The sequence below is a fragment of the Hesperophylax consimilis genome, chromosome 30 (assembly GCF_061612785.1).
Source record: "Hesperophylax consimilis isolate HC1 chromosome 30, BYU_Hcon_1.0, whole genome shotgun sequence".
In the NCBI taxonomy this organism is placed as follows: Eukaryota; Metazoa; Arthropoda; class Insecta; order Trichoptera; family Limnephilidae; genus Hesperophylax; species Hesperophylax consimilis.
The window spans coordinates 7,801,848-7,824,983 of NC_142865.1; the positions used below are offsets into that span (position 1 = coordinate 7,801,848).

Here is a 23,136-nt window from a genome sequence, read left to right on the forward strand (position 1 = left end):
TGGCGAAATTAACAGTTTTCCACATTTGTTTATGGTTATTTTCTGAAGATAATATTTTATTTTTAAAATACTCTTCTTTACTTTTTTTAATATAAGATATTAATTTATTTTTATATTTTTTATAGAAAATATATGCTTTTTCATCTTGGGGATTTTTTAAAGTTATTTTGTAAAGTTTTTCTTTATTTCTGATAGATATAATAAGTCCTTTGGTAATCCAAGGCTTTAAACATCTTAATTTTGATTTTATGTGTGTTGTTATCTCAGTTGTCGAATTTTTAATGTGTTGTGACATAATATTTTCGAAGTTAGTTGAACAAATTTCAGTATTATCACTGTTTAAAACATTATTCCAATCCTCCTTTTTTAATTTTTCAGAGAGAATAGTCATATCTATTGTTGATTTTTTGGTTATTAAATTATGTTTTTTATGTTTAATATTATTATTATACAGAAGTAAGCATGAGTGATGATCAGTTATGTTAGTTTTCCAAACAATTGATTTTATTTTGTGAAGATCTTTAATGTTTACATTTGTCCAAATGTGGTCTAAACAAGATGGAGTATGTTCTTTTATTTCCCTAGTATTTTTATTTATGCAAGATATAAAATTTTGTTCAGTCATGCAATTGATGTATTCATTTTTGTTATTATTTTCTATTTTTTCATTAATATTAACGTTAAAATCTCCTACGACGAAGCAAAGTTTATTTTTTAATTTTAATAATATGTATTTGAGGTCATTTATAAACGTAATAATACTCGAGCCATGCGTTCTATAGATAGCTATTAGATAGTATATTGATTTGCCGAGTTTGAAATGTACTTCGATGCAGTTTACTAAGTGTATTGGATGTTCTATTATGTTAACAATACTAAATTTATTGCTTGCAAATATTATTATTCCCGAATTTTTATTGATGTCTACTTTGGTAGAAATATAGTTGTACTCAGGTAGGTGATAAGACGGTGATTCAGCGTTCGTAAATGTTTCGGATAACACTATAAAGTCCGGTTTTTTAATTAAATTATTTATTTTTAGAATTAATTCATCTAAATTTTTTTGAGCGCTACGGATGTTTATGTGCATTATAATTATATCATTGATGTTTTTAGAAATAATTTTGTTACACGAATCGGTACATATACATTCGTATTCTTGAATTTTAATATTTAACTCTAATTCGTTACTTAAGAAATCATCCATTTAATGCATTTTCGGTTGTATTTTACAAAATTATTTATAAGATTTTTATTCAATGTCGTAGTTAATTCTTTCTTTGGCTAATTTAAGCATGTAAGATCGGAACTTACATGTTTCGCTGTTTGTTCGGTGGTCTACTTCATTCATTTTACTGTTCAAGGAGTTTATTTCTTTCTTCTTGTTAGCTGAGTTGCAGTTAGCGCATTTGGGTGGCAGTTCCAGGGATTTACACTCGGAGATGGGATGATCTTCTGAACAGTGCTTGCATGTTGGTTTATTCATTCTATTGTAGCATTTTTGTGCTGTGTGTCCAAATCTTTGACAGTGGAAACATTGGGTAAGAGGACTGCAGTCTTCTACATAGATTCTCATGAATCCTAGATGAATTTTTTTTTTATTAATAAGATGTAGTCTCATTTCAGGATTTGTTTGTAGTATTAAGTTTTTGCTGTTAGTTTTTTTGTTTTTAATGATGGCCTTAACTTGTAATATTTCTTTGTCTTGGTATTTTTCACATATCATTTTGATGTCGTTGTTTTGTTCAATGATGTCTTCTAAGAATTCTTTTTCGGTATAGTCTTTGTCAAGACCTTTGAATATTACGCATGGATCCGTTTTCAGAAGTACCTCCGCTATTATGGTTTTGTCGACTTCATTTATCTTATCTTTTAATTTTTTTGCGTCTTCTTTTTCTGGGCATGTTATTATACGGTTTTTTTTTGTTTTTTTAATTTCGCATACTCGAATTCCCAACTGCGATATTTTAATCTTTTGTATTTTCTCTTTTATTTTTTCAGTGTCTTCTTCTTTTAAGCTTTTAATTATTATGGGAAATCGTTTTTCTTGCGTTTGTGATATTAAGTTTTTTACTGCAGAAGAGTATGATAATGGGTATTTTTGTGCTTGGTTTTTTTCTTGAATATCACACTTTTCTTGTAATTTAGCTAATTCTATTGCCATGTGTGATATCATTTCCATGATGTTATTTATTTCTTTCATCATTTTTGATTTGGTTTCTTTGGTAAGTTTATTTTCTTCTATGATTGTATGTAAGTCACTTATGTTTTGTTTCGCCTTTGTTATGAAGGCATGCGGATCAACCGCTTCCTCCATTTTTCCAGGTTAAAAAATATATATTTTCCGTAAATTTATGTATTTTTATAATTTGTCTTGGATTGAAGGTGTTATTTTATTTATTCACCGCTTACGGCGCTCACTCGCGTCCAACACCGTTGGAGGTTTGGGCGACACTCGAATATTGAGTTATTATATTATTAATAAATGTTTTCAGATGAACCTGGCCCAGCTAAGTTGGTGTATACGCCTTTGAATGTTGTCAAAGGAATGTCTCTATTGCTGACCTGCTCAGTTGAAGACTTGGGAAGACCATTGGCCACGAGGTAACGATGATACCTATATAGGCTGCGAAACCATTTTCATATTTTAATTAAAAAATAATGTTTTTTTTTTTTTCAGATATCAGTGGTATCGTGGTTCGCAATTGATTTCGGATGTGATAACTCCGGAATGGAAAGTAGACCCTGTGACTTTGGAAACAGAGACCAATTTCACTTGCAGGGCGGTCAATGAAGCGGGAGGCGGTGTTCAAGCCATGGTCTACGTGGAAGTCATGGGTAAGATTTGAGTCGTGTAATTTCTATACCCGCTATATCAACTTTCATTGATTTAGAGAAAACCGCAAAAAACTGTCACATCTCTAGCGTACATAAGTAATTGCATTACAATTTTTTATATAATGAATTGGAGTAATAAAATTTCGAAAAGCATTTATTTTTCTATATATGTCTAGCAATAATTAAGTAATTTCGATAAATAAAATGGATAAAGCGGATTTTGATACTCACTTCATATATATATTCGTGATATAGAGGCTTTTGAAAGTCAACTGAGCTGACATGCCGGGTTTAGAAACACACGCGTAGATCATTTTGACACACGAGCGTGGCGTCAGAGCGGCGGCCATATTGTATTTTGGCAAAATAACTGCTTGCGATTGGTTGAATCCGATATAGCGCGTTTTGATAGTAACTTTCTGTATGATATAGCGGATTTGGTTACTCACTCGCAGTTTTAACATGGTTTTTGGTCGTGATAAGGAGGGTTTTGAAACTCAATTTTAGGCTCTTCTTGTTGCTCGCAAAAATGTGAACAAGATGTCATACTCAGATCATTTTGTCGAAAAATCGGATATAGCGGGTATAGAAATTATAGGATTCATTTATTTGTTTTAATCAAAGCGGCGATACAGCCTATTCGTTAATTATAATGTCTTGAATATATAACTCTTATGTAGTACTAGTGTATATTTTAACTAGAATACTTTTTCGTGATAACCAGAGGTTCCGTTCTAGTAGATTTCGAGTCTCGGTCGCGACCTAACCTTTTTTTTGTTTTCGCTGTCTTTTTTTTCATAGAAAATAAATAATTATTGATATTTTCTTCAAATAATTAATCACAATTTAGTTTAGCATAAGCTTCAATCATACATACTAATTTTCGTTGTCAGTGCATGGGTAAATAATGTGAAATATTTCTGCGTGAGGTGAAACATTATTAAAGTTCAAAGAACTAACTTTTAAAATTGGAACTACTTATCGTAATATATCAGACAAGCGATAAAGTAGCTACCAAAAATTATTTTATGAATTAATTATTATTTTTCCAAAATGGGTATTCCTTTTGTTTGAATATTTGACAGATTCTTAAATGAATTAACAGAATGAAGATATCTTACTGAGACAATGCGCGTGGTTTCACAGAACTAGGTTCAATGTACCTACATACTTTAGCGGCCCGTTCGTATAGATATTCTTTGAATGGCTATCCTTTTCTCATTTGATGTTCGATTAGTGTGAATATAACATGTCTTTACATAGGTTTGGGTAGGTTAGGTTGAGTTACTATAGGTTAGGTTAGGTTGGGTTATTATATGTTAGATTAGGATAGGTTAGGTTAGGTTGGGTTATTATAGGTTAGATTAGGATAGGTTAGGTTTGGTTAGGTTGGGTTATTATAGGTTAGTTTAGGATAAAAAAGGATTTCGCCTAATAATTAACAAGTGCGTTGCCAGCGATCCCGAATAATTGTCTATTATGCCGATTATGTGTTTCATGTTTTCTACACTGCCTACAAACAAACGCGAATTATGCGCGATGTTCATTTCGGTGTTCTTTCAAAATGGTGCATCGGTTGGCAAATTTTCTCATAAATAATATTAAATATCAATATTTTTCAAAATCGTAAATGCAAAAAGTTGATGTTCATTGTCATTTAGTTGAATCAAATGATTTTTTTTTTTTTTAAATGCTTATTAAAAACGGTAGTTGTATGTAAAGAATTACCATTCTTTCAGCTTCACAAATCCTACAATAAAATAACCCATATGATTAATGAATATTTATTTTTCTTTTCAGCTCCCCCTGCGTTTATCAAGAGTTTACCTCCAAGCACGGGAATTGTCTTTAATTCTTCGGTAAGCATAGATTTTATTTTATTAGTTGGTCATTCTATTTAATTATGACAATGTACCCATTTTTCAAACTTTTAAAAACTAAAACAACCTTAATTATATATTGTCACCTAGGAATCAAATTAACATTCAGTTCTTGATGTTTTTTATTTAACGTTTTCACCGTCTGACTTGCTTAAAAAACTTAATATTCCACGCAACTCTTTAGGATCTTCCGTTGAACGTGGACACCCAAAAAGCGTTTTAGTAATAACCACTATAACGACTTAGGCCCTTCTTCCACAGGGATACGCAAGTATACGATGCTCATGTTGTGTACTCACGTCGCAAACAACTTGTTCCGCACAGTCCGTAAATGTCAAAACTAGAATGCTTTCATAACCTCACTTACAAACAAAAAGTTGCTGTAGGGGTCATTTTTATATCCTGCCACTGTTGACTGTTTTGTTCCTAGGAATTGATCTTGTGATATCCTAGATAGATGTTTAAGAGATTACTCATAGATGGCACTGGTAACAAATAAAGCTGTCGATAATGAAGGGAATGAGACGTAGATCTAAACCCAAGAATCTGCTAATAAAGCCATCCTAGTTCTTTGTAATCAACAATAAATAAGTGATTTTTATTTAAAGAGTAGTGAGACAACCTGGAGTAACAACAGATCTAACAAGTGCACTTATTGTTACAAAATCTCTGACTTAAAGTCCCGATGATGTGAGTTTGAACAACCTCACTCGTTTGGTTGTGGGAGATTTTATGAAGAGTTTACAAAATTTCGGCAGTGTGCGTACGAACCTCCGCACAAATGTATGGCGGCAGTTGCCAAGATACTTGATTCGTCAAGTGTTGGATACTTGCATAGTATCCCTGTGAAAGAAGGGCCTTATAGCAAATCTCTCGTCTGTATCCAGGATATTTCCCTCACCTGTCGAGTGGAATGCTCACCACTCTGTGGAGTAAACTGGTTGAAGAATGGAAAACTCCTCGACATGACGCAGTCCTCGCTATACACCATACAGAACACACCCACAGCACCAGAGTCAAGTGGAAACTATTTTGAATCTATGACCTCTCAATTGGTAAGATGTTCAACATTTTCTTCTTAATTTTAAATTTGAATTCGTGATATAATCAATCAATCCATTTTACAAAAGTAAATATCAATACATGTGATTATAACTTTAGATATTCAACATGACGAACTGGCCAGATCAAGTTATGGACCGTTTGCTAGACAATGCAAACTACACTTGTATCTCTCAAGCAAATAGCATTGGACCTGCTGTCAATTCTTCAACCAACCTTGCAGTAGAGTGTAAGTTATTAAAATTAACACATTGTAGTCGGGCGCTTCAAACAATAGACTCTAGCCCATAGCGGGTGTCTTTCGCGATTAGCGCATAAATATATCGCTTTCCTAAAATTGATACAATTTCTAACCCAAATAATATTTTCAATGGAAATTTTCAAAGAAATCATATATGACATTTGATCATAAAAAATAAATTATAATTGCTTTGATTACATCATAATTTCACTACATTTCAAAGCTGAATATAAAAACCTGATATTAATTCAGTAAATAGCATTCAATATTCAATATTTGAAAATTCCAAGTAAAAGATAACATGTTTATTCATATCATATAGTTATATAATAAATAATAATATAAATTTGCCATGCTCGCAATTTTACAATCGCTGGATGTGTGAAATCTGATCGCGTAAATCGAACAGTGTCGCCTAAGGTCGAAGGCGCACACTCAATAACTTATATGTTTAATTGCTTCTTATCAAAAAAGAGTCTTTTGCGGTTGCCTCGCCTAATTGAAGAGCCCATTCCACTTATGAATCATAGTATTTCACGCTGATAACATACCCGTATAATGCCGTTTCCCGCCAAAAACCGACAGTCGACAAAAACGGCATTTGCCGTGTCCCGCAGTTGACCGATAGTCCACGAAAAACGGCAAAGGCCGTGTCCCGACGACAATGTGTTAATAGTACTATGTAGATTTCAGATACTTAAGGCGATGCACCACATCGTGTAATATTTGGAATCGGGCCACTAACAATAATACTCCTTATGTAGATGGCGATAAGGCTTAATTTCTCATTTCACAAGCCACCTGTCTCGATGTATGCAAGAAAAAAACATCTCCAAAAGTGTTTTATTTTATTTTTCAAAGTTCAGGCACAAATCTTAAATTTTTTTACATTAATTTTCTAAAGAACTTATTTTGCAACATTACACAATTACAACATAACCGAAAACGGGCTCGTAATTAGAAGATTTTGAAATTTAAAACAGTTTTTATCGGCCTGATACTTTATTTTTTCTGAGCTTATAAAAAGAAAAATGCTCGATTGTTTCAAAGGCTGAGATGTGTTCTACTCAGAGATGTGCAAAATGGGTACCCAAAACCATTTGAAATGCAAAATGGAAATGGGTCAAAACTTTTCCATTTCAAAATGCAAAATGCAAAATGGTTTTTAGAAAAGCATTTCAAATGCAAAATACCTATTTTCAAAATGCATTGAAAATGCAAAATGGTTTCTCAGGTCAAACAATTAAAATAATTTTATAATTTTTAAACAATTTTGTCATTTAACAATGGACATCAATGTACAACAAACATATTACATGATGGTAAATCCAAAAACACCACAACTACAGATTATGAAACCACAAAAAATCTGCGCGGGTCTAATGTTGCCAACGTAAAAACATAGAAACTGCTATCTAACATTTAAAATTCAGCGTCATGGTCCCATGTTCAGTATTTGAATCAGTATTTTTTGTAATGGTATCACTCAATTGCCAGGGCTCCTACCAGGGAGCAACTTGACAAATCTAAATTATCTCTCATAGCGAGGTTGAGGACCGACTGATATTTGGGGCTTATGAAAAAAAGATGAGTGGAGATAGTAGGAAGAATATTGCAAAAAAGCATTTAAAATGCGAAATGCAAAATGGTTTTTAGAAAAGCATTTAAAATGCAAAATGGAAAATACCCATTTTGCATTTTGCATTTCCATTTGAAATGGATTTATTTGAAATAAAGCACATCTATGGTTCTACTCACAGTAATTACTTATGGTGACCGGGTATCTCATGAAAATGACAGTTCAGTTGATATAAAGTCATGAAAAGTGATGAAACAAAAACTAGGTTAAATAGGTTACATAGGTAAAACTAGGTTAAATAGTTACCTATGTTTTTGTTTCATCACTTTTAATGACTCTACATCACTTTTTAAAGGTGTGTTTAGTTGTCATGTTGATTAAATATCATAGAACCATTAATTACAGCATTTAAAGTATTTCTAAGCAATCAAATTTTCAAATAAAAAACACAAGATTTTGATGAAACTATTTAATATTTAAGTTTTCAATGTAAAAAGCACCACTCATTTGTTTGTTACATGGAAGAAAGAAAATGGTTTAAATAAAAATTTTAAAGGTATAATATTACTTTTTTCACAAGCATGTATTTTTAATTTGCAGTTCCCCCGGAAAATATGACAGTATCCAATAAGGTGGTTTCTGTCAATGAAGATCACGTTCCTGAGAAAGTGCTCTGCGCTGCCAAGTATGTTTAAAACTTTTACTGTATTTTATCAGTGAGTCGCAAGTAGTAGGGGGTTACCTCGGTCAGCAGGAAAGAAAAGAGGTTACAGGAAACGATAATTGTTTGGAAAGGAAAAAGGGGTTTGGAAAAAAAGTGGTTTGAAAAAGAAATTCTGTCTTCAAAATCAAAGAGGTTTAGAAATAAAAGTAATTCAGGAAAGAATAAGGGTTTAGGAAGAAAATTAAAACAAAGAAAGAGATGTGGAAAGCAAATTCAAAAATTGGAAAGAAAAGAGATTTAGGAATGAATTATGATAGAATTTTAGTTTGTGAAAGAAATCAGTCTTAGGAAAGAAAAGGGTTTGGGAAATCAAAGAGTACCAAGATAGTTCAAAGTGTCATCCAGGCAATTAAAATGTATGTAGGAGTGGAGAGGAGAGACAAAGGCCTCTTCCCTATTGGGACCTTCAGGGAACCAAGGAAGAGTAGACTCCTCCGTTGCGGGGCCTTCGGGGAACCAAGGAGGAGTGGAGAGGAGAGACGAAACCCTCTTCCATCCTGGGGCCTTCAGGGAACCAAGGAGGAGTGGAGAGGAGATATGAGGCTCTCTTCCCTTGTGGGGCCTTCAGGGAACCAAGAAAGAGTGGACTCCTCCATTGCGGGGCCTTTGGGGAACCAAGGAGAAGTGGAGAGGAGAGACGAAACCCTCTTCCATCCCGTGCCTTTATGTAACAAAAGAGGAGTGGAGAGGAGAGATGAGGCTCTCTTCCCTTGTGGGGCCTTCAGGGAACCAAGAAAGAGTGGACTCCTCCATTGCGGGGCCTTTGGGGAACCAAGGAGAAGTGGAGAGGAGAGACGAAACCCTCTTCCATCCCGTGCCTTTATGTAACAAAAGAGGAGTGGAGAGGAGAGATGAGGCTCTCTTCCCTTGTGGGGCCTTCAGGGAACCAAGAAAGAGTGGACTCCTCCATTGCGGGGCCTTTGGGGAACCAAGGAGAAGTGGAGAGGAGAGACGAAACCCTCTTCCATCCCGTGCCTTTATGTAACAAAAGAGGAGTGGAGAGGAGAGATGAGGCTCTCTTCCCTTGTGGGGCCTTCAGGGAACCACGGGGGATTGGAGAGCAGAAATGAGACCTGGGAATACACATTGTGGAACCAGAAGACATAGCCACATCCAATGACAACCCTGGTGAACTTTATAAAAGGGACTGGGTTGTTAAAGGAATGAGGTAAAATAGGATATAGCACAATGGGCCTATGGCCTAAGTGCTCACGGGAACTATATGTAAACTATCTCCGCTCTACAAAAAATAAAAATAAAAATGTATGTACAACCCTAGTAAATATATCCTAGGTTTACAGTAGGTACCTATATATCTTTTTAATAAGCATAACTTGTATTGGAAAGGGAATAAATTGGTAAAATTTTTCAACTTTGATAAATGGCACACAAAATATCTATCATATTCTATATGCTTTAAAAATATTTTTTTTAATGATTTCAGAGGTAAACCCGAACCGACCTACGTCTGGCTCCGCTACAACGCTTCCAATCGCATGACAGATGACTCCAAGAAGAACTCGGAGACTCCTGAGCAGTTTGAGCCAGCGAGGGAAGTGCTAAGCAAAGGATATGCCCTGGTCCTCAAACGAGGAGTTCAGAGGACCGAGAGCGGTGATCTGGTGTGCGAGGCTACCAATAAACATGGGACGGTTCAAATTACGACATATTTGAATGTAATGTGTAAGTGTAAATTTTATGATATAATTTTCGTTCTTATCATAAGTTGGGAAAGAGAAGCGCAGGTCGCCCACAGATGATATGGGCTGACGATTTCAGGAGGTTGCAGGCTTCAGATGGGTGAGAGAAGACAAGAATCGACTAATTTTGTAAAAATTAAAAGAGGGTTAAGTTCAAAGCACAACAACAAAAGACTCATTAAGAGGAAGCTACATGCCAAAAATTTGTATATTCTTGGTATACCTTATATTGTAGGTAATAGGCATTAAAATAGCTTGAAAAACAGAGTCTAGAAACATTCGATTTCAAGCACAAAACTGATTTTTTATTTAATTTGTAAATAATTTTTTAAGAAAGCAAAAAAGTTAATCAAGTGAAACTGTCACAGATAATCTTAGCTATAATACTGTATTTTTTTAAGTTGTTTCCTTTAGGCGTTCATACATTTCTATTGAAAAAATATTTTTTTTTGTAGTTTACATTTATATTTTGTTATCGAGTAATTTATTTTTTTATTTGTATTCTACTCAAGCGAAACGACAAGAAAACCTTCAATTTATCTAAAGCATATTTTTTGGTATGAATAATGTACACCAATTATTTATAAAGATTAATCAAAATAGTGACTTAGTATTAAGCTTCGCCTTAAGAATTTATCACCAAAAAATTTGGAAAGGGAAGATTTAAATAAAATATATTAATTTTATTTAAATGGTCAAATTTCAATTTTATTTGGAAGATTGCCATCAAGTTCAGACTTAGAACAGATGAGACGTTGAATTGAGGGGAGAAAATTATAGACAAGGCTTAATAAAGATTGTTAAGAGATGGAAAACAAAAAAATATGTGATCTAAAGTTCCCACTTCTGGACCACAGAAAGTACAATCTGAACAGAAATATTGCAAAAGAAAATTATGAAAAAACATAAATAACAATTTTAAAAGTCTTTAGAATAATGTATCATTGTAAGCTAATAAAAATTAATTCTTTCTGTAAGCCAATTCTTCAGTAAGTTCACCAATTGTTTGTTTTGGGCACAGTTTTTAATTTCAGCAGGTAACATATTAAAACAACTGGGAATCATATACAGGGTTTTCCAATAAGAGGTGTTATTTTGTTATTCAACCGTTAAAGATAAATGGTTTCGTTGCTTGTGTGGCACGTAGCGCCGTCTTGTTGCAAGTAAACGTTGTCCAGATCAATACCATCCAATTCCGGCCATAAAAAATCATTAATCATCTCTCGGTAGCGCAATCCATTCACCGTAACTGTTGCTCCAGCCTCATTTTCGAAAAAGTAAGGTCCAATGACTCCGCCGGACCATAAACCGCACCAAACAGTCACACGTTGAAGATAAAGAGGCTTTTCAACAATAACTCTTGGGTTTTCCGAGCCCCAGATGCGACAATTTTTGCTTGTTGACGAATCCACCGAGGTGGAAATGGGTCTCATCACTCAATATGATTTGCATTTGATTCACTCAAGTGAAATTTAATAATTTCAATGCGTTGTTGAAGCATGTATCATTCCATTTTTATTAATGGCGTAGTTTCTACTTGTCAAATGTTAAAAAATGACAGCTTCAAAAGCAACATCTACCGAAATAGCGGGCTATTCAAAATAACACCTCTTATTGGAAAACCCTGTAGTTTAACATTATTTGTCCATATTTATTGGTATGCTTAGGTACAAGTCCTTCATTAAAGTTAAAACGAGTATTATGATTGTGTTCTAGCCTGTTTATATATAAGAGGTTATCTATGTGCTGAAATATAATTTTGTACTTTTTGACTTACTGAACTAAATGCTATGTTTAATAACAAATTATATATATTTTTTACAGACAAACCAGAATGTGTTATAACGCAAGTGGAGGTTGAAGACGAGAAAGTTCTCATTTGTACAGCCAATGCTAATCCAACTGAAGTAAGTGGATTATTGTCTTTTTATTGTCCCACCATTTATCAAATATATTGGAATTTTTACTTGTGAAAACAGAAATAAGAATGTGTCGCATAGAAAAATTTGATGGATCAATGGATTGATCAATTTTTTGTTTGATTAATTTAATATGTTAAGTGACAAAAAATGAGTACCTAAATTATAAAGTTTACCGAACATATAAATTTTCTTCAGTAAAGGCACATTGTAACTAATTTATGTGGAAGAAATTGTAAAAAATTGTTATCATGCTTTTTTCAGGTGACATTTGACTGGTCACTCAAGGGTGAGAATGACACGGTAGATTCTGAGGCAGTCAGCCACCGGGGGTCTCAGAGTACCCTACGCCTTGACCTCCTGAGCAGCGTTGTGGATGGGCCCCGCACCTTTGTTTGCACCGCTAACAACTCCGTTGGGGCTTCTGCCCCCTGTATGCTGCTGGTTCAAGGTATGAAAATAAATTAGATTGTTATTTACTGATCTATAATAGTAAAATTATCTGATAACATCAATCACAAATAATAAAAATAGAATTGGTTCAAAATGTGACTCTTCAGGACCGCTAATTATGCTGTTGGTTCTTTTGCCCCCTGTTTGCTGCCCGTTCAAGGTATAAAACACATTAGTGGTTTATTTACTGGTCTGTAATAGTAATTGTATCCAACAACATCATTCAAAATAGTAAAAAATAAAATTGGTCCCAAATGTGAGCCTTAGGGAACACCGCTAATAACTCCGTTGGTGCTTTTGCCCACTTTTTGCTGCTTGGTCAAGGTATAAAAACACGTTAGAGAATGATTTACTGATCTATAATAGTAGTTGTGTCTAAAAACGTCTTTCACAAATAATAAAAAATATAATTGGTCCCAAATGTGATCCTTGGGGAACACCGCTGATAACTCTGTTGGTGCTTTTGCCCCCTGTTTGCTGCTTAGTCAAGGTATGAAAACACGTTAGAGAATGATTTACTGATCTATAATAGTAGTTGTGTCTAAAAACGTCTTTCACAAATTATAAAAAATACAATTGGTCCCAAATGTGACCCTTGGGGAACACCGCTGATAACTCCGTTGGTGCTTTTACCCCCTGTTTGCTGCTTGGTCAAGGTATTAAAACACATTAGAGAATGATTTACTGGTCTTCAATAGTAGTTGTGTGTAATAACAACATTCACAAATAATAATAAATATAATTGGTCCCAAATGTCCCCTTGGGGAACACCGCTAATAATTTTTTGGGGCTTCTGCTTTGCTGCTTGTTCAAATATACTTAAGTTCAAATATACTCATCATCGTCAGAGTCATCTTAGAAATATATGAGAACAGATAAACATAAATTTACTTAATTATTTCAATTATAACATTTTAGGTAATACGCTTTTGCTGTCAGACACAATTAGTTTAAAAATATCTATTTCCAGGAATGCTCCCATGGTGGCGCTGGTGGAGCAGAACTGCCTTATTGGTAGCCGCTGGAATTGGTCTCCTTCTACTCCTGGTTCTACTTCTCTGCATCATCATTCTGTGCGTCTGCCGCAGGAAAAGGAAGGCCTCCAAGTGTATGTACCATAACCTCACTTATTATTTCATGTTGTGATGGGTCAAGAAATGAGATTCCTGAGGATGTTGTTCAGTAACGAGCATATCAGATGTTGTTGTGATTTATTGATATCGTGTCACTTCATATCACAAAGAAACATAGTTTAAAAATTTGCTATAATAATAATATGGCCCTAAAAATAAACATCTATGGCTAAGAATGTTATAATCCTGGAATAAAAATTATTATTATTATTATGCTTTTTTATGTATAATGAGCGTTTTAAAACATAATTATCATCTTTTTTTTCATATCTAACCTGGATTTGACGATTTTATTGTGCATTCCTTTCACGCGCATGCTTTAACATTATCTGCTATCCCTGTCATTCTAACACGCAATCCGATTGGCCCAAACAGACAACAGTCCAGTTCCATTGGAGGAGAGGTAAGAATATTCCTTATTAAAAAATTGTATTTAATTTGCATGCGTGTTCTATTACTTAAAATCCACTGCTATTTTTATTTATTTACACAAACTTTGTAAAATTTTTAAAATAATATTCTTTTATTATTATTTTAACCTCAAAGTTTACATTTTGTAATTTTTTCAAATTAAAATTGGAAACTTTTTAAGGAACACCTGATACGTGTGTTAAAAACAAAATTACTTACAATAAATACTGCAATTCTTGACAGCTAATAATTTTAGTTGATTAAATGCTGAAACCTTTTGAGAATCAGTGGTTATCGAGAACTGCTCAAATGATTCTAAAAATTGAAACTAGCGCTGATCAAATATAACAGAGCTCGATTGGTTACTAAAGACATTTATTTAAGTAATAATACTAATGTCACTTTATCTGTTTTTCTATTTCATATTATCAATTAGCATGTTTGTCTTTCATCCAAATTCCATAACATTTTCAATAATGGTTTATTTATTATTTGTTTATTCATTTATCCTTTGTTTTCTTTCATGTTCATTTGCATCGCTTCTGCTTTTGTGTTTTGGCATGTTTCCGCATTACAAAACAAAACCTAACCTACAAAGTGCCGCTTTTGCCGCCCAAAACGAATCGTCAATTGTCCAAGCGATCGTCTCTCAGAGCATTCCCGGAATATCTCCCAGAATTTGCCTTCCAACCACTCCGGTATACAATGAAAAATCAAGACTTGTACCAATGCAAGGACAATTCATAGTTCCCCAAACCAAAACTGGTTCAAATTTGAATCCTTTAGCTAATGCAGCAAACTCTGGAAGATTACAAGCAGATTTGAGTCAACTAGAAGCTAGTTATCAAGCTGGTTTACAAGCGAAACAAATCGCACTGTCAAATGCAAGTTTAAACTTGATATCTGATAGTGTCACCATATGCAATGAAAGCAAACAAAATGCCAGCATGTCTAGTATGTTTAAAAAGGACGAAAATGAAACATTGTTTCAAAGCGATAATAATAATGATGTTTCAACTAATGATAATGAAGTTTCTAACGTCAAATCTGACAGCCAATCCAAGATGGCGGAAAAAAACCGTAATGTCGGAAGAGCGGGAAATAAATGGCCACTAAAACCAGGCGTTTTAGTTCACGTGAACTCAAATCATTCGCTGAGTCCAAAGAAGTTTGGTAGGAACGCCGCTAAAATTGATAGCAGCGACATGGATATACATCTAGAAGAAATTTGTGTAGCGGAAGATGGTAAAAGAAGTGTTAATCAGCAAAAAGACTTGACAAAGATCGGTATTTTGGAAAGAGATTGCGATATAATTGTCCAAGACTTGAACGAAAATCGCGATATGAACCAAAGCATCAAATTCGATAAAGACAAATGTAGAAATTTAATGAAATCTGAGAGACCATCAAGAAAGAAATCTAGATGCTTCAAATTGTTTAACAAAATCGATTTTTTGAGGACGGATCGGAATTTAAAAAGCGATGAGGATGAATGCATAAGCGATAGCGATGGGGCAAGTTCTAGTAAAGTTAAAAGGACCAAATCTAATAAGAGAGCGCTTAGTTTGGTTGGATTTTCTTTAAAAGATGGAAGAGTGAATAAAAAAGGACACAAGAGTAAATTGAGATCCTGTTTTCAATCTTCCTCACCCATTATACCTTCTGAAGGAGGTATTACATCTTTTATACTATTTTTTTAACATAAAAATAATCAAATTATATGAAATATATGGTTCCATAATAACTCAACACAATGACAATTCAATACACTTTTGTAAAGCGATAAAGTCATTAAATGCGATGAAACAAGTTTTTTTAATCTCAAATCATATCTGCCTTGCAACTATTTTATTAATTTTTGTTTAAAATATTTAGGTCATTAAAGAAATCAATATTTTATGATTTTAGATCAACTTCGACAATTAATATATGAATTTTGGTAATTGAGTTAAATTTCAACTTAGCAGTCACTCAGTTTAAAATGCATGTAACTTAATTTAAGCAATTAATTATGAATCATATGAAAAAGCTGTTTTGTTATTGCTTTGCATGTTTTCTGTTGTAGTTATTGTGTTTATTGTTTTTTTTAGTTGTAACATTTAGGAGACTGCCTAAAACAGTAGTTGACTGCCAAAATAACAATCAGAATCCCAATATTGGTAACACAATTGGTTCTGCCCATAACTTGGGACAATTAGATAACTCGAACCAATCTAGAAGCAGCTCGAATTCAAGAAAGAGAAAAAAACCAGGAGATGGTAAGAATTTTAACGGTTTGTTAACTAATCATAAAATAACATTTGTAAATAAAACAACTGTAATGTAAAGCGAACACAAGATATTCAGTAAAAGGAAAAATAAGTACACCATTTTTTATTATGTGGCTGTCAACATATTTTTATTAATTTTCAGCAAAATTTTTCTTTTAGTTTTTATGATTCTGAAAAGCGACACAATTTTTAAAATCTATGAAATGTGTTGCTTGAAGCATTTTTGTCAAGGTTTGACATCATGGACTTAGAAAACTTACGAAAAATACCAATTATTCCAGTGTTAGGATGAGTTGATGCCTGTTTGTGTAGTCAGTTTAGTGATTTTTTAAAAATAAATTCAATATTTGAAAATGTTCAATGTTGTCTCTAAATAAGATAAAACTGCGCTTACTGCAGGCAAATAGACACAACAAAAACTCAATTTTATTGGATTGTCCCGTCAGTGATTTTAATAATATATTTTGTTTCACAGAATTAATTAATAATTTAATTCATTGTTAATAATATATTCAATTATTGAAGACAATATTAGCGATTCCTAAATGATATACGATAATAAGACACGGTCACATGACATGACTCGCAATGTTGGTAGTTCTTATTTGAAGTATGATACAGTTAAATATGACCGAAGGAGATAGGGTCCCATTAGCTCAGTTGGTAGAGCGATGCCCCGGCAAGGCAAGGATCCTGGGTTCGAGTCCTTGATGTGACCGTATCTTTTTCTGTTTCAAATATTCGTTTAGCAATCGCTAATATTGTCTTCTATAATTAAATATTACAATTTGAGGTTTTACTCATTAAGTTATTCCAAAAAATAAAAATATATTCGTTTCACTGAATTATTTTTGAATATTCTGAAAATAATATAAAATTAAATAAATAAACCAAATTCTAAGGATTTATTTTATATTGGTATCCCCAATCCCCATAGAATAAAGAACACTAGAAATGCCTTACATATTGATTTGAATGGAAATCAATGTCGCCACTGACTTAGTACCTTATGGTTCTAACTTGTGTTAAGATGATTCTTTTAAATAAAAATTTATTAATTATGAATTTGTGTTTAACTTGGTAGCCCCTGCGAATGGTGCTGCGGACAGTGAACCTGCAGGGATTGACAACCCAGGCGTGTACGAGAACCTCCCCTTCCACGGCCTGCAGCAGGCTCCCAATAAGGTTTGTGACCCCTGGATTCAGTTTCTTCATTATGTTTCTGCTTAAATTTTTTTTTTCTTGAAACATTTTATTTTGAATGAAAAATTTTTAGAAATCCTTAAAAACCTGAACTATTTATAGGTTAGGGTGATTCAAACTCCATCACATTATTTAATATCCGTCAAATCGGCCATTTTGAATTTTTGATATTTGAATGATTTGATCAAATTGTGATAATCATACCAGGCTGTTTCAGCTTTTGATCAAATTGTAATCATAGCTGTCAAGCATAACGGTTATATTGTTATGTTTATCGGTTTCTTACATTTTGATCAACAGCTGAAACGAGAATCAAGTGCGTTTAACAGAGACCGGATCATCAAACAGATCAAAAATTCTAAATGACTTGTGTTGTCATCAAATGTGATGGAATTTGAACACTGTTACCGTGTTTCATAAGTTTCAAATTAAATCAATGTCAGATGCTAGTAGAGCATCATTCACAGCTTAAAATTCCAAAGACATGGAAACTATATTTTTAAGAACAATGTTTTTAATTTGACGTTTAGTATTTTGGTAAAAAAATTTAAATCCACAAAAGTTTTTAACCGATTTTTTGTGCATTTGTGTGTCTGCTTTTTTAAAAATAAGTATTTGTTTTTTTACTAATTAATTTGTTTTATTTTTATTTCACGCTCTGCATGTCATTGCTGCTGTTTTTGTTTGTGTGTGATTTGCATTAAAATAACCAACAAAACCACATAACAACATCTGTCTACATAAATAATTGGGTACCGTCAACATGAAATAACAACAATCATTGTTATATGTTTAAATAACAAAATAATTCGACTACTGTCAAATTAAAACGAAACATGTCAACAATTTGGGAACTACTAACAACATATTGGATTCTGACAACATAAAATGGCAATATTCAATGAAATATGTTGTAATAAAATGACGGCAAATACAAAATATATAAACAATCATTGTCAAATTAAAACGAAAACACATTGAATGGAATAATGGAATGCCAATATATTGGTAACATATAAATAATTTGGTCATTTACAATCGACAACATATCGGCAACTAACAACATAATATTTACTGTGTAATGTCAACATATTGACAATCATCAACATAATGGGAACTAACAATATAAATTGTAAATTAACAACATGTTTATTTATTGGAAACTTTTAATATTTTTGATATACAACATCATATGGCAACTGACAATATATTGGAAAATGATAACACATTGATAATCAAAAAACTGGAAACTAACAAAATATATTGTAAATTGACAAAATACTGGAAAACTGACAACATATTGAAATTTGTCAAATGAATAGCCTGTGCAAGTAATTCAGCCTCGAGTTGTTCGAGCAATAGTTCTCCAGCAATCTGCCAAAACCCCAGAAGCCAATTTAGAGAAGCAACTGGAATGCAATCCTTCTTTCACTCCGAGAATAATATCCTGTCCTCCATTTTCCCACAATCCTCATGTCATGTTTTCTAACCTCACAAAATCAAACACTTCATCTGCCAACACGCTAGTTCCATCCGTTTCAACGCAAACCCTCACGCAACTCAACGCAAATGATAATGCATACTTCAGTTCAAATGCTGAAGTTAAGTCTTCATTACAATTCATACCGCAATGCGCAAACTCAACAATGTATAATAGTCGATTGAACCAAATAGGAGAAACAAACAACAGTTCATCTTGTGATGAAACTGATCAAAAATTCAATTCGCTAAACGTGAAAAAGGACCAAAGAAACGAACCTCAGTTCAGCTCGATGAAAATGGTGCGAAAGCGAAAACTCGAACGTTTTTATCCCGATGATTTGACTAAAATTGATTATGTGTTAGTTAGCAAAAACGATAGAATCTTTAAAGACATGGTTAGTAGAAATGATGATGTTATTTATGCCAACTTTCCCAATCTTTATTACACGTCTGTCTCTTCGCCTGAGATTGGTTTACCAAGCAAGAGTTTAATCCTTGATGGTATGAATGCCTCATTTCAAAATCTAACGGATTCGATACAAATTTATGAGAATAGTCCTATCGATTCTAATAAAAAGAATCGATCAAATAAAAGCGATAAAACTCCTACACCGGCACCAAGAACTGGTAAATCTCCTGCAAAAGTTGAACATATGACAAAGAAATCACCGAGAGAACATGTATACGCTAATCTATCATCACAGATAGGTTTATTGAATGCGCAGACCTTGGGAATACCGGTTAAAACAACAAATAGTTCTGTCAAACATGGTTTTGACAGCACGGACGGTGTTTTCAAATCAGATTTTATTCCTATTGGTGAAACCCCTAAAACTTTGCCAAGAAAACCAAAGAATGAATTAAAACTGTTGAATAAAGAATCAGAGAAACCAGTTGCAAATACACCACAATTTATTTCTTTAACTTTTCCAAAACGGACAACAAAAAGTGGCATTTTAGACGAAAAACCAAGCGCCGAAGTTAAAAAGACAGAATCAATGAAAGAAGGCAAATTAAAAAGTAGCAAAATGTCAAGAAATCATTCATTTAATGATACAAATCAATTGAAAGAAGACAGCAAACAAATCAAAAAAGTTTTTCAATATGAATTGCAAAAGATACAGCACTTTCCTAAAGTTTCTCCTAGCATCGTCGATACAACACCCAAAATCAAACCTCCAATTGCTACTAAAAAAGATGACCATGTTCCTTTTAAGTTTGGTCCAACATTACAGAATTTAAAACAACAAAGTAACATCCAGCTTGGTTTAAAAACATCGATAAAACCATTGGAGAAAACACCAGTCAAAAAAATGGAGTTAAAATTCGGATCAGACCCTCAAAAACTATTTGAGATCATTGACAAAAAAACAGAATCAAAAATCAACAGCAACACTCAAAATATTTTGGATGGGACTTCTAATTCTTCATATAAATTCGAATCTGATAATGTTAAAAACATTGGTAAAGTTGTACCAAAACAGCATGTTTTAAAACCGGATAAACCATTACAAATTCCTAACTTACTAGCAAAACCTATCCCAAAAAATCCAACGCACAGCAATAATTCTTCTATTAGAAGAAGCCAGAGTAACTTGAGTTCAAAAGGGGCATCAAAATATAGGCAACAATTCAAGGAAGCCACAAATGAAAGCGATGGATCTTTGGTGAAAGCGAAAATTAGAGAATTGAACTTTAGACAGGTATTTGTTTGATTCTTAAGTTAAAATTACCGTTGTTTGGTCGAAAGTATTGATGAAAGATAGTTTTAGTCAAGAAATTAGGCTGTGATATTTGTTTTACCTCTGCACTGCACAATTTTGCACCACCTTTTGGTAGTTTTATAAAGAAAAATGTCATTTAGTAATAGGTTTCATGCTAAAACTTTGAAAAAGCTGTATTATGATGTAAGAAAAAGTGGTATAATTTCTCACAAGTGATGATTTAGATTCCCTATAACAAGTGACTAAAAATCTTACAAATATTTACAAAATGATGATACAAATTCAACAACAGTGATGTAGAATTCCACTTTTTAGATTGTCATCTCTGAAAAGCCCACATGTACTAACACGAACAAGCAGTATAGTTTCTACCGAGTAATATTAATTTTTAATAGGAATGGGTGATTAGAACCCTAAATAGGAATGAGGTATTCAAATTCTCACAATTACTTCTTGGTGTGCTGCAACAAAAAATTTGCCGTGCTCCATTTGATTCTGTTTTCGTTATAACTTACTTGTTTTTTACAATATGCTGTTTTTGTAAATTGTAACCGTCTTACCAGATAATTTGTTTATATATTTATTAAAATAGTGTACAATCTACCGTAAGTAGTTTCCACACAATAGCTAGTTATATTTAGTAAATGATTCTCACCCGGACATGCTGGTGTTTAGGAGGTTAATATGAACGACTGAAGTAGATAATTAAATATGAAATATTGATGGAAAAGAGTGGCATTGTAATATAAACCCATGTAAATATTTTCAGAACACTAACCCGCTAGGATCCAGGCATGAACTCAACCAAAATCTTAACCAAACCCATCCCAGTACAGCAAGACCCATGACCATACCATTGCAAAAACATCACAGCTTTTGCTACTTCCAACCCATTCACTCGGTCAAAGAAAGTGACCCGAAAACAATAAACGAAGACTCATTGGGACCTTTGATTTACAAACCAAACAAAAACATCAACTCAAGAGAAAGCTTAGAGAATTTAAGCAATAGATTCAACCACAACGTGGAAAACAGCAGAGAACAACAGCAAAGCACTAGGAAAGACTCGTTTAGAGAATTGAGAGCTAGCGAATATCGTTTAGAGAGCGAAATAGATCCCGCACATAGAGATACGATGAACAAACTTCATGATCTTTTAACTAGAGAATCACCAGCGAGAAACAATTCTATCAATCAATCAAAGAATATGAAACAATCCACTCCAACATATACATTAGCTTCGTTAAACAAGCATAAATACGTACCGAAATCTGATGAATCAAATTTGAAACCATCAGTAGCTCAAAAGCGTTTGGTTTATGCAGATTTGGATTTAGAAGATCACAATAAAAAATACAATGACAAAGTGAATTCAAATCGACAGCTTTTCTCGAAGGACGCGTCTAACAGACTAACTAATAAAAGCGTTGATACTAATAGACAAAGAACACCGTACGCAACACTTAAGTTTGACGATGTAGACATTTGAGCATGGCAGGTATGTTATTAATATTTTTTTGTTGATGTACGCTTTTCTTTATGTCTTGGAATTGCCCTAATAAAACAAGACCTTTTCTTTAATTTGAATGAAAACTTACTATCTTATAGTATTATTACGCTAGACTTTATACGCAAATTCTTCCATTTAAGGTTAGTTGGTACCATTTGATGGTATCAAAAATGTCCGTTGAAAATTTGATGTTTTAAAGGGGAGTACAATTTTTAAAAGATTTCGAGTGAAATTCGAATTCAAATTCAAAATGTATCATTTCAGCGACCATCTGGAATTTATAAAGTTCTGAATTGATTTAGATAAAAATCGATAATGGAGATTCGGCAGCCATCTTGAATTTCTAGAGTTCTGCACCGATTTCATTCAAACCAGTATGAACAAGGTTAAGAGGAAACTTATCTCAAATCTAAGGTCAAAATTTATAACATCGGTGGCCATCTTGATTTTTTAAAGTTTTTCACTGATTTCACTGGTGGTTAGGGAGGAAATAAACGTGAATCCAAAATCAAACTGAGTAATTTATTGATATTGGATTGTTGCACAAGTGTGGTGCATTTTTATTAAAATATGTACGGTTGTCTGATTGCTATGTTTATTTTGCAAAATACTAATAAATTTGTTTTTTATCAATAGCCCTACAAACCTGATATAAACGACCAACTGATTTACGCCGATGCAGATTTGAAAGACTACGGACCTATTAACTATAAGCAGGCATCAATATACGCACAAATGAAGAAGATCAAAGAGCAACAGAAAATGGAATTCGTAAGAAAAGATGATCCCATATAAAGCCAAAGTTAATATTATGTAAAATTTTATTTAAGTAGCACAAAATAATCAATGAAAAAAAAACACGTTAAGTGAATTCGATGGCTCAAGTGAATCAATTCAATTTAATTCAACAGATTAATTGATTTTTTTTCAATCCATTACATTTGATTTGCACTAATTCAATCTGATTCTGAGGTTTGGTGAATCAATTCTGTCAGTTTGACTGGATG

The 23,136-nt window shown here is 33.2% G+C and overlaps 1 protein-coding gene across 1 annotated transcript in view; it reads left to right on the forward strand.

Annotated features, from left to right (window-relative positions):
• The window catches only part of LOC149409594 (uncharacterized), a 130,945-nt gene extending 108,050 nt beyond the window's left edge, over positions 1-22,895 (forward strand). The window contains exons 13-29 of the mRNA XM_089649458.1: positions 2,496-2,604; positions 2,681-2,838; positions 4,639-4,697; positions 5,606-5,773; positions 5,880-6,009; positions 8,201-8,285; positions 9,769-10,007; positions 11,849-11,931; positions 12,208-12,394; positions 13,367-13,504; positions 13,905-13,932; positions 14,539-15,611; positions 16,031-16,198; positions 17,295-17,395; positions 18,736-20,598; positions 21,389-22,117; positions 22,766-22,895. Coding sequence (XP_089505584.1) covers positions 2,496-2,604; positions 2,681-2,838; positions 4,639-4,697; positions 5,606-5,773; positions 5,880-6,009; positions 8,201-8,285; positions 9,769-10,007; positions 11,849-11,931; positions 12,208-12,394; positions 13,367-13,504; positions 13,905-13,932; positions 14,539-15,611; positions 16,031-16,198; positions 17,295-17,395; positions 18,736-20,598; positions 21,389-22,108 — 5,309 coding nt within the window. The 3' untranslated portion in view covers positions 22,109-22,117; positions 22,766-22,895. The remainder of the gene's footprint in view (positions 1-2,495; positions 2,605-2,680; positions 2,839-4,638; positions 4,698-5,605; positions 5,774-5,879; positions 6,010-8,200; positions 8,286-9,768; positions 10,008-11,848; positions 11,932-12,207; positions 12,395-13,366; positions 13,505-13,904; positions 13,933-14,538; positions 15,612-16,030; positions 16,199-17,294; positions 17,396-18,735; positions 20,599-21,388; positions 22,118-22,765) is intronic.
• Positions 22,896-23,136: the final 241 nt, after the last annotated feature.